Source organism: Vanessa tameamea, chromosome 16 (genome assembly GCF_037043105.1).
Source record: "Vanessa tameamea isolate UH-Manoa-2023 chromosome 16, ilVanTame1 primary haplotype, whole genome shotgun sequence".
In the NCBI taxonomy this organism is placed as follows: Eukaryota; Metazoa; Arthropoda; class Insecta; order Lepidoptera; family Nymphalidae; genus Vanessa; species Vanessa tameamea.
In genome coordinates this window covers 10,963,189-10,975,875 of record NC_087324.1, presented here as the reverse complement: position 1 = coordinate 10,975,875, position 12,687 = coordinate 10,963,189, and the positions used below count along the sequence as shown (strand labels likewise).

Here is a 12,687-nt window from a genome sequence, read left to right as displayed (position 1 = left end):
TTTTTCTTCTAACTGAGTATTGACTTGTACGTGAGATACGATTATCGTGTCGGTTAAAACATTAAATTCAATAAAAAGCATTCATATCATTTAAATTATTTGAATAAATGTTCAAAGTAAACTAAGAGTACAAAACTAAATGAACATATACTTTAATAGTAAATTATCTGTACATATTTAAGTAAATAATTTTAAGAAAGTAAAGTTCAAAGTATCAGAAATAAAACTATTTAAAAAAAAAATGCCTTAATAATCTATTTATAAAGATAAGTACCGTTTGGTTATCATTATTCGAGTTCCTAGTTTTAAGCTATATACAGATTAAAAATTTATTTAAATAATATACACAAACGTTAGTATTTTTATACAAAACATTTGTATTCCTGATTTTTCATGCAATCATATAAAATATGAAATCAATCCATTACATTATAATTACCTTTTTTTTTTTTAATTTCTACTAAAGAGAGTATTTTAGAAAGAAGTGCATTTAATACATATATCTCCTACTAACAAAACAATGAGAATCAGTGAGCTGTTATAGAATAAAAAAAATATAATATGTTGCCAGCATATAAAGGTCAAAATTACACGACAGATAAAATAGTATAATTATTTTTAAAAAATGTAAATAATGAAAAAATTAAGAATTATTGTTGTCTTCTAGTATTATGAAAAAATGTTAAAATATAGACTATATAAAAAAAAATAAGATGAACTGTCAAAATGGTTGACAAAACATACAGTTAGTTTAGTTATCTATCGCAATAAACCTTACATTATAAACTCCTAATTCGATCTTCAATTTTCTTTCACAGCAAGAACTAATTAGAAATAATTAGTTTCTTGGTCGAGTCCACGTTTTTAATTCTAATTTATTTGTCTATTGACATCTGACATAAGCAATATAACATTTGTCGGCTTAAATAAGAACAGGTTACTGTAAAAACATATTGTTTTGGAAATAAAATAAGAAACAGCGATTGGGTATGCTTATTATAAATAATTTATTTCTTATTGTTATATGTTTTTTTTAGAGCCAATGTTTTAATTTGACATTTAAGATATCAAACTAACTAACTACTTCAACACATTTCACGTATCTTTGTAATTTCCACCTTTGTAAAAAATTATTCCCGCTAATTTAAATAATATTTTCCCACAAATGTCAGCACGTATTCTTTTTTCAAATATATCATAAGGTCGGCCATGTTTTGAACAACCATGTATGCCAGATATTAATAGACTAAACTAATTGATAACATTTAATTGATAACAAAAACAATTAACAATAATTATTTTTTACCAAATCTCAATATAACCACTTATTGTATAATACTATTATTAAACGAATATAATTCAATGCTTAATCTTATAATTAACAATTTGCTTACAATTATCACAATTTAAATGGCGTATCAAGCTTGAAGGTGACGCACTACGTCAAGTGTCAAAGAGAAATATTTACAATAAATATGCCATTAGTTAAACATTTAACACGCTGAGAGAATGCAATTCTGACACGTCCTTGTACGAATTCGCAACTTAACTTATCATATTACTAATATGTTCATATCGTTTATTTGTCCTATAGAGAGAATTTTTAAATAAAGAAGTTTTTTTTTTGTTTTAAATCGATAATGCGTTGTTACAAGTTTATGTCAACTGTTTAGTTAAGTAAAGTGTCATTAATACGCAACTGACAGATGTCAGAAACACATTTTCTCAGCGGCCGCACATTAAAATGCCGGGACGTATCTACCGTTTATTTATCTTGTAGTAAACATTAAGCTCTAGAGATATATGAGGTATTGATGCCGATTATTCAATAAACAATCTAGCTAAGTCAAATTTGACAGGACTCATAGTGTTGCCATCCTTTTTAAACATACAAATGAAAATGAGACAACAATACATTTGGTTCTATCAAATTATTTTGTTTAGGATTTTTATTTGGACAAATGTCAAAAACTATAATCTTGAAAATAATATTAACATTCAAAAGACGACGAAGAAACATTTCGATTGGCAGCTCATTACCGGTGTAAGGAATGATTGTTACATCCTACAATACTAATGAATAATATTCTATGGACAATAACCACTTGCCATTTGGCCCATTCGCTTATTATATTAATATACTCTGCATTAGTAAGATGCACATTTGCACACTATTAATTGTATTTAACTAATAGTTGTAACTGCTTTTTGCAAAATGACAGAATATTTAATTTTCCTGTTTTTTTTTATACATTAAAAGCGATTATGCTTAATTGAGGGGTAAAGTTTTTACTCCTTTTTTTATTAATATGTATATAATATCATATTCATTCATTTAGTTTAGAAGAAATTCCAAAACAATTACTTTTTAGTAAATCTGAATAATGCAAGTAAATAATGAAACGTAATCAAGCGTAATAATTAATTATACAAGTTTATGATTAAATTTGTATCGTACATTTTTATTACAAACTGTACAAAATGTACAAGTTATTTTACTTTTAAAAAAAGAATTACATTTTAACCAAACAATTCAACAAATATCGGAAGCTGTTTGTTTAGAGAATATTAACCATTTGTACTAATCGTAATAAAGCGTTATTTTAAACTACTACGAACGACTTTTTTTTAAATATCCTATAATTCTAAGAGTACGAAAATATTCACAATAATAACATTAATTCTACACACACCACCTGACTGCAGATCAGCTGAACAACTAAATTGAACGAATCTTAAATTAATTCAGAAGTTCTACGAAAAATCTACTAAGCATATTTAAATCGATATTTAATTTTTAAATCATTTCAAGAATTGTGATAAGCGGCTATGACAAAGAGTGACTTGATTTGATTGATTGAATTCTTCCAATTATTAAACTCGATATTCAAAACTATCCTTTACTAACTTCACAGATAACACTTCAAAAAGATTGTTAATTTCCGGATGTTTCATATAGAAAACATAATTGTGACCGGAAATTATTGAAAATAAAAACAATAACTCCTCTGAGATTCTCTCTTTCACATCTGAAGTATTTTCGAACATGTAGTAGATTTTTGGAAAACAATATGAGAGTGTTAGGCTGTTAATAAACGTGCCGATTAAAACGGTTTTGGCGCGAAATTTGAATAAAGAACATCCCAGGACTGTCCGCGTTATTTCCGAGGGTTCAAATTATTGTATCTACAATTATTGATACGATTTACAAAATTAAATATATGACGTCTATTTAAGCAAATACGATTCAACTATTAAATTGTATAATCTGTGTTCGTCTTTACACAAAAGCACTATGAGTTGTCAATTCTAGATTTATTCAAGTGTTTCTTAATTTGATGATTTTTTTTTTTCTATTTATATTATTTTTCTACTGTTTATCTACATTCTAAGTTGAGATGTTTTAAGATTTCTTCTACAGAATTTATTTTATTCTAATTTTAACGAGTTATGTAATTATTTTTTAACATTGCAATATTTCACAGACTCTATTTTATAGACAATTTTTTTTAAAATGAATTATATCGATTTGAAATAAGTTGCAATATATTAGTAACTTCAATCATTTTAATCAGTGTTGCTACAGATAAAACTGAGTGTTGCTACATTAAAAACATATGCTAAAAATAAATAAAATTACGAAATTAAATTTAATAAATTAAAACAATGTACCACAGATTTATTGAATTAAAATAATATCTATGGTACTTGCCTGCAGACAGTCGGTATGTGGTCCGAATCTCACTGGACCTTCGGTTTCGTTTTCGGCTTGAAAGAGTTATCGCTGACGAATAAGAATGCATATTCATTTTTCTCCTTTGCGAATTTTATAAATTCCTCTGTAATTACAAAATATATATATTTTTAAATAAATTCGTAACATAATGTAATATCAACTCTATATATTCACAAACATATTATGTATATCCGTATATATATTTTTCTACAGATAAAAATAATAACTTTTTACCGGCCCGATCTCGGGTTTGAACCCAGGATCTCGAGATCTGCGTCTCTATATACATTACTTATATACTTATATACATTACTTTGTATAGATTAACGAGTCACTCAAGTTTAAGGGAAGTTAATATTTACAATATTATAAATATAAAGAAAATTAAAGGTCTATATAATATATTTTTATAACTTCACAATAATAGAAAAATTAATAAATTCTCACCGTAAGTAATGTATCCCTTTTCGTCAAGGTCTACCTGTCTGAACGTGTTCTGCGCGTCTTCTCGACAAAGTCCGAGAACCCGAATCGCTATTTCTTCAAATGTGTCGCATTTTATAAAACCCGTGTGTGTTTCATCGTATAGCTGGGAAATGAAATTAAATTATTTAATATCGTTTATTCCCGTGGACTAAACAACCGGACCCCTGGATTACTGGGCGCCGAACCGCAAGCATTCAATGATTTAACATTACAAATATCACAAAAAAGGTTGATTACAAGAAGGTTTTTATAACGTACTGGCAGAAATCGTCACGTGAGGAAAATATTAAAATTAAAATAAATTACGAGATCCTATTGGGAGAAATATTAAATAACTTAGCAATTTTGTATGTAGAGGTCATTTTAACATTAATAGTAATTTTTATGCAACTATTTAAGAGTTTCTTTCAAGTTCCATTACTAATTTGAGTTTGATGGTCCCTAAAGTTTTAACAGCTTCAGACCTCCATTTTTGTTGACACCTTGTTTAGTAAATTTATTATAATGATTACTTTAACATTAGTACGACTACTAGCATTGTGAAAGCACCTTTGAAACTGTTTAAATTCTTATATATGATATGATTTTTAATTTTTCTTCAATGTTATTAAGTAAAAGTTTATTATAATAATAATATATCGCCTGTACCCTGAAAGTACACGAGAGTATGTGGGAGAGAGGCGCGTGCGGCAGCGACAGGAACATGGCGCACAGGATGTAGTCTGCGAAATTCACCAAACCACTCGAATTCTGAAACATTAACGTCTCACATTGAATGAAAATATCACAAAAGAGGTTCGTTACAAATAGGTTTTTGTAACGAACTGGCAGAAATCGTCACGTAAGGAAAAAAAAGTTATGTCCAGACGACATTTCGTTTATTTCTTTTTTTTTTTTGTATACGGTTTCATATAAATAAAAGTATTTATGTATATAATTACTACAAGTATTTAAAACGGGATATTTACAATGTCTTTTATTTTTATTCGGCGGAGCTCGATATTTCGACATTATCTACGAATGCCTTGTTCACGAGAGTTCGAGTGTCTTGATTTGTGATTGAAGTGATTGATTGTCTTTAATTAGTTTTTGTTAATTAATTGATTTTAGTGTGAGTTTTATTTAATACACCGGGTATTACGAGACATCCCTTTTTTGAATATATTAAATGTAAATGGCTCCATTAAAGTAACTTACTTGAACAAATATATCGAAGAGCCTCTGAGAATTGATATCGTACGGCACTCCTAGTCTTTGGGCGAACTCTTCTTTGTTAAGCCATTTTTTCTTTCCTTTAAGACCTTCAGATGCCAAGTGAACCTCGAGGTGTGAACGATCCAAGCTGAATAAATCAAGGATAAAGATAATTATCTCATAGAGGTTTGAAATTGAGAGATATAAATAAAAAAAATATGTAACCAAGGGAGCTCAGCTAAGATTCTGATTTAAACCCATGTGAGCAGTATTAAATTTTCATTATTTTAATCTGAATTTATAATTCACTCGGCACAGGTATATGTCCAAAGAAAAATGCCACACGTGTATCCAACGGCATCGAATCATCGATGTGGAATAAGCTTCAAACGATCTCTTTAAATGGACAAACAATTACATACAGACTTTACTGTTTTGCTATATGTACTTTACATGAAGAACGTTATATACACACATACATATTATATAACAAACTAAACACATCGTTCATCCTACCCCAGTTGCGCCCTCAATTCGCTGATCTCTCTGATGGCGGATGCACATGGAATTCCTAACTGCTTAGCCCTTGCTATTAGACGGCAGTCGTCATACGTGTAGTCGAGTACTGGCACGCCAAGAGCCCTGTAATACAATTACATACATTTGCTATGAGTTTTCAGAGCCGAGATGGCTTAGTGGTCAGAACGCATCTTAACCAATGATTGCAGGTCCACGCCCAAGCAAGCACCACTGAATTTTCATGTGCTTATGTTTATAACTCATCTCTTGCTCCGCGGTGCAGGAAAACCTGCTAGTGTATAATTCCAACGAAATTCTGCCACATGTGTATCCACCAACCCGCATTGGAGCAGCGTGGTGGAATATGTTTCAAACCTTCTCCTCAAAGGGAGTCCTTAACCGAGGAGTGGTAGATTTACAGACTATTAATGTTATGTATGTTATGAGTTTGTTCCTAAATTTATACTTACTTTGCTTATTCTTCCTTGGATTGACCGTGTGTCAAAAAATATTTTACGGAACTATATTAAAAGTAAAGCTAACACCGGTTCGGAATTTAGATTCACCAAGAACCGACAAGAAACTCACTAGTTATTGTTGGTTTTCTAACATTTATGATACATCATGTTATTTAAATACAATTATATATAATATCTCCTGCGTGAAAGTCAACAAGTAGTAGCTCCAACCTTTTTAGGGTTCCGTAGTCAAACGGCAAAAAACTGAACCCTTATAGATTCGTCATGTCTGTCTGTCCGTCCGTATATCACAGCCACTTTTTTATCACCTATATATTCTTGTATTGAATAACATGTCATATTTACAAATGTTTTGAATTTATGCACCGGCAAAGTTATAAATATCTTCATTATTTTATAACAACATATAATTTACTATGGAGCGATCGAAGTTAAGGCCCATGGAAATGCTTACTTAGCCATGACGTCCCTGACGTTCCTTGCGTACAACTTGGGATCTCGTTTCTCGTCTTCGCTCGGGTAGTACACCGGCAGGAACTCGATTTCGCACGAACTGTGCACTTGTGTTAGAGTCAGCCACAAGAGTTTTAGTCTGAAAATGTTGTCAAAGTGAAAGTATACTTTATTCAAATAGGTTTTTAGAAAACTTCTGAATTATCATATTATGAAAATACATTAAGCTAGCTGAGCCGACGACCGTTGTCCTGACTCTGCCTATATTTTGCCTTAATAGAAAGCTCGTGCAAACTGCGATTACGACATGAATTTATTGCGCATTTTTCTTAATATCTATTAACGTAAGAACCTTCTACAAAGTATTAGAAAAAAAAAACAGATGAACGAAATCGGTGAAATCGTATTCAAGCTATGGCGTGACCAAGAAAAAGATCGATACATTTTTATATAACTACAATAATACTATGAATACAAAAGTAACTCTATCTGTTAGTTAGTGCACGCTTAAGCCGCTGAACCGGTTTAGATGAAATTTGATATAGAGATATTTATGTCCCTTACATAGCATATTTGTTACTTTTTTAATTCGCCCCTCGAGGATGAACTGGATCACGGTTCGTTTGCTATTGGTAAAGTTTAATAAATTTCGCGTGGGTAAAACCACAGGTTCAGCTAGTATAGACGTAAAGCTACCATCGGTTTTGACTTTAGATACAATTTGTTTTTATAAGTTGATTTTACTGAGAATAATCGGCGGGGATCTCGGTCATATCATCGCACTCCAAGAATATAGGAATAGACGGTCATTTTGTATATATGCTTGCAAAACCAACCAGTAGCATTTTCTGCAAGACTAACCAGTCTCCATTGTATGTGTAGTAAGTAGACTTACATGGTCGAATATTACCATCCCTATTACTTAAAAAAATATATATCAGGAATAGATGTTACTGAACTTACGCGCCAGGTCCCTCCCACGTCCACGTGACAGTATCCCGTGCGTTGGGATAGCGGATTGTGACGGGCTGCACTGGCACGCCGGGATAGAAGCCCCCTGGCTTGAACGTGATCAAGCATGACCGATTTGTGCACGTACCTTCCGGGAAGATCAGAACCTGGAAATAATTATAAGGCTGTTACCCGTTTAACTTAGACCTACCTTAAACCTGCCCTCCTACGCTCAGACGCGGACAAAGTCACGGGTAGAAAATTGTATCCAATTAAAATGGCTGTCAAACAATACGATACGACTTATTCAGCTAGTGTTAAAGTTGAAAGAGTTATACTGGAAATACGTTCTGGGAATACGTAATAAAAAAGTAATATTCACCCATTGGTCGGAATTCGACCATACACTACCATTTTAATATACCATTCGATAACTCTAAAACTGGTCAATAGCTAACTAAGAAAAAAAAAGGACATCAGTTAACAGTTAGGAAAGATAAAAATTTGGAATTGTTTTGTATTCAAATCTAAAAGTTATATGTAGACATAGTAAAAAACAAAGTCGCTTCCCGCCATTTGTACGCTTAAATATTTTAAACTACGAAACAGATTTTAATGCGGTTTCCATTAATAAATAACGTGATTCAAGAGGAACGTTTATATGTTAAAGTTGAGAAACGTCGACAATTTCTAAGTAGGAAAGTTCCTAGCCGGGATAAAACAAGAATTTTTCTTTTTATGTTTCTTCTTTAACGTAAAATTTGTTTATGGAGCCTTATTTCACCCGTGTGACGTGACCACGTGACCCGTGTGACGTGTTGTCGGTTAACTAGTTTATAATATATAATATGTAGATATTATTTTATTAGAGAGGTGATACTCTGATTTGACTATATTCTTAAATTATAAATTATCTTTCCTCTTTCGCAAAAAATATTCACCTAATGATCGATTATATCCAAAGACGATGCACATTGGCATGCATCACGCACAAAGTGTTGAAAAAATCCGTCATCTTTATACGTTTATTATTCTGTTCGCCATTCGTTTAATATACAGCAATTCATTTTTAGCTCTTGGTAGATTTATGCTCCGTAGACGAGACGCCCCAGACGTAAATATATACTCTATTCCAAGCATAAGAGGGGAAAACCCAAATAAACAACATTTGACAGCAAATTGACGCGATACCATTGGTCGAGAGCTTGATTAATCTATGATATTCACTATGGATCTAAAACGACGAATGAAAGAAAAATGGCGTTTTGAACGTCGACGAAACCTTTATCGGAACTTTGGGAGTAAAATAAAAATGAAAATAAGTACTTAAGTTTAATAGTTTTGTATTATAAATATAAATATATATAAATAAATAACATAATCACAAACTCTTAGCAGTGCAAAATATAGCTGAGTTATTAACAAATCGCATGAAATACGTAAATATAAGGTTTGTTTATCATTTTTCCTGCTTCCATTTGATTAGGCTACAGTTGTTTATGTGCGATGCGTATATGACTCGAGGGGGTAAAACTGTGTGCTATTGGTGATGTTTTATAAATTTAGCGCGAGTAAAGCCGTAGGTGCAGCTAGTAATATAACATAAACATAATCAGCCTGTAAATTTCCCACTGCCGGGCTAAGGCCTCCTCTCCCGTTGAGGAGAAGGTATGGAGCATATTCCACCGCGCTGCTCCAATGCGGGTTGGTGGAATACACATGTGGCAGAATTTCGTTGAAATTAGACACATGCAGGTTTCCTCACGATGTTTCCCTTCACCGCCGAGCACGAGATGAATTATAAACACAAATTAAGCACATGAAATTTCAGTGGTGCCTGCCTGGGTTTGAACCCGAAATCATCGGTTAAGATGCACGCGTTCTAACCACTGGGCCATCTCGGCTCGTAATATATACTTTTAAATTAGTTCCATGATGGCTAGTTTTTTTTTTAATTGGGTACTTCAATAATTACCTATTGAGATGATATCAAGCAAGCGAACATCAAGACAACACTTAAAAGTAAAACTCAAACGTAATTACTCTTATCGATATAAACTATTGTTTTTTTCTTAATAAATCGATTTCTATTGTTATTTGCTAGAGTTTAATAAGCCACGATACTTCTGAAAGAAATACAACGGTACCTTTTTTTTAACGGCACGTCATAGCTACATAGGGTACCATTGAAAATCAGAGTTGGGTTTTTGGAACCCAACTTGGAGGCTGAATGTTCCACCTATTTAGGACACGATAGTACATTGTTTACCAAATCTCTTGTTTATATATTTTCTTTCCAATTTTTTTTTGTGTTTTTGTAGATTTTAATTTTTATTTGTAAGGATTTTTTTAATATTTTTTATACTGTTTATAATTGTGCCGTGTCCTAAATAAACTTTTATTTATTTTTTTAAATTAAACACACCGGGCGCCAATTCTACTAATAAATCGTAAATCGTCACTCTATCGTTATCGAAACGAAACGTTTTCGTTGCGGTTCAAGTTTTCGTTTCTAAAATAAAATACAAATAGATATTTTCAGCTCTGCCGATTTATAATTTCAAATCGTTTGTAAGATAATAATAAGCAAGGCATATTATTCAACACAAGATTAAATAGAAGATAAACAAGCGTGGAGCTAATACTTGACTCAAAATCTAAATATTCTTTATTCAAGTAGACCCATAAAAGCACTTTTGAATCGTCATGTTTTATGATCTAAATGTAATGATATCACCAGTTCGGAAAGTGCAATTATGTAAAATGACAATTCAAAAGTGCTTGATTTTAAATTTTCTAGGTGGTTTTTATAGCTTTTTATTTTCTAGCTCAGTTTAAATTTTGTAAGGAATAGTCGAAGTTCGAAATAGAAAAGGGAACGTATCATAACAGTTATGTGTTGGTAGAATTCACCCGCTGGAAAGAGCAAAAGTTTTTTTTAAAATATAACATGGAGGTTGGAGTTGTTTTGTTGTTTTGTAGTTCTCTTCAGACAATCGAGTTTTTTAATTAAACCCGCTGCAAGCTTTGCATTTTACAAAAAGTTACACCGATAAAACTCTTTATTCCTCATTGGTTTATATAAGATTTATTTTAGGCGGAACTGATACGTATAGTCTCAGATTATAAAACAAAGGGCAAACGGAGCGCGCGGAACATTATATTGAAGCAACAAAAGCGAATACAAAATCAATAACAAAAGCATATTCCCGATAAACGACACGACCATTTGTTAATATGACAAAAGTGTTGCCACATTTAATTTACTAATTATTGACGTATTGACAAATTATTAATTACTGCACACACTACCGATAACTTGCATCGTTTTTTTTATTATTAATCTGTGCGTGTAATTTATTGTTAACGAGATCCATTAATTCACCCTTGTCACGTTAATGTTATAAATTTAATACTTGTAATACACAATATGTAACAATACAGCCCTCTCCGAAACGCACTACATCTTCTAGTATAAATCTTAAGTATATTGATTTTGGTTTTTTAGTTTTTTCAGTTACGCAATACAAGAGAACTGTCTCCTTTTTAAATGATAGATAAATATTAAAAAAAAAAAATAGTTTACGCTTGTCTTTATTCTATCTTTATTTAAATGCCTCTGTTCTCTTATAAAACTTCATTTATAGGTCGTCTGTGATAGATCGCTAAACTTTGTCATACCCTCACGTAATCCGTTTTTTACATGTTGCGCAATAAATAACTAATAAAAAACGACAAGTGTTATAATAATAACGTAATAAAAATAACGGACACAATTAAATAAATTAACAACGAATGAGAACGAATAAACGACGACGACAAAATTTACATTCAGTTATTCTCAAACGTTGTCAATATAAAAAAAATATTAAAACTCCAAATATAAAATGATAATAAAAACTCCGTGTGAATTAAAAAAACAATAACGAAACATAATTATTAATAATCTTTACTAATATTATAAATGCGAAGGTACGGCGTGTTACCTCTCCACGCTTAGACCGCTGAACCCATTTTGATGATGTTTAGCTTACTGATTTCATTCTCTCGCGGGCGTAAAATTGGGTGTGCTATAGTTAAAATGTTATAAATATATAAAACCGTATACAAAAGAAAGAGACGGAGAGATATAATAAGAAAGAGGAAGGTCGCCTGGATTTCTGCCAGTTCACTCTATTGTAAGAACTTCGTTCCAATGAATTTTATATAATACATACAAATATTACTTCGAGACACGTACGAACGTCGTAAGTTAATACACTTGGACTTGTAACCTATATAGCTTACCGTTGTTTATTTTATTAAATCGTAGTAGGCGTGAATCGCTCGTATCCGACCGAGATCTTATAATAACATTTGAATAGGTTTTAGGGTTCCGTACCTATAAAGGATAAAAATAACCCTTATAAGAACACTAACAAAGTGTCCTTCTGTCTGTTCGTCCATCAAGATCGTTTTTCTCTGAAACGCGTAACGAAATATCAAATAATATTAAAATTCTAAGTTTTCGCAATCAAAAAATATGGCCGTTTATGTCCCATTTATATTCACAAAGATGATCAAAAGCTGTTGGGTACTTCGCGTTGATCTAACCCTTGTATCAGTAGTGTAGGGAAAAATCCAAAAGCTGTAAATTTATTGTTACATCAGTGTCTGTATGTACCTATATGTCTAGAGGTACGGAACCCTCAAACCACAAGTCCGACTCGCACTTGCCCGTTTTTTTTTTATCGAAATTTATATCATTACAATTTCATTGTAATGATTCTTGACGCGGCGACTTTGAAGATAGAAAGTAATTATCATCACCTTAGATGAGACGAGTAGTTCGTTGAAATAAATTAAAATAAACAACAATACAACCTTTAA

General features: G+C 31.6%; 2 protein-coding genes across 3 annotated transcripts in view; both read right to left on the bottom strand.

The window, feature by feature from the left end:
* Positions 1-644: 644 nt before the first annotated feature.
* Positions 645-12,687, bottom strand: part of LOC113394226 (phosphotriesterase-related protein) — a 193,339-nt gene continuing 181,296 nt past the window's right edge. The window contains exon 7 of the mRNA XM_026631460.2: positions 645-660. Within this exon, the coding sequence (XP_026487245.2) occupies positions 651-660 (10 nt within the window). The 3' untranslated portion in view covers positions 645-650. The remainder of the gene's footprint in view (positions 661-12,687) is intronic.
* LOC113394266 (lysophosphatidylcholine acyltransferase) overlaps positions 3,569-12,687 on the bottom strand; it is a 57,645-nt gene continuing 48,526 nt past the window's right edge. The window contains exons 5-11 of one of the 2 annotated variants that reach the window (XM_026631509.2): positions 7,831-7,985; positions 6,869-7,006; positions 5,933-6,058; positions 5,420-5,564; positions 4,871-4,972; positions 4,184-4,325; positions 3,569-3,839 (exon numbers count right to left, since the gene is read on the bottom strand). In XM_026631509.2, the coding sequence (XP_026487294.1) occupies positions 3,742-3,839; positions 4,184-4,325; positions 4,871-4,972; positions 5,420-5,564; positions 5,933-6,058; positions 6,869-7,006; positions 7,831-7,985 (906 nt within the window). In that variant the 3' untranslated portion in view covers positions 3,569-3,741. The remainder of the gene's footprint in view (positions 3,840-4,183; positions 4,326-4,870; positions 4,973-5,419; positions 5,565-5,932; positions 6,059-6,868; positions 7,007-7,830; positions 7,986-12,687) is intronic. The other variant, XM_026631508.2, reaches the window with a different exon arrangement.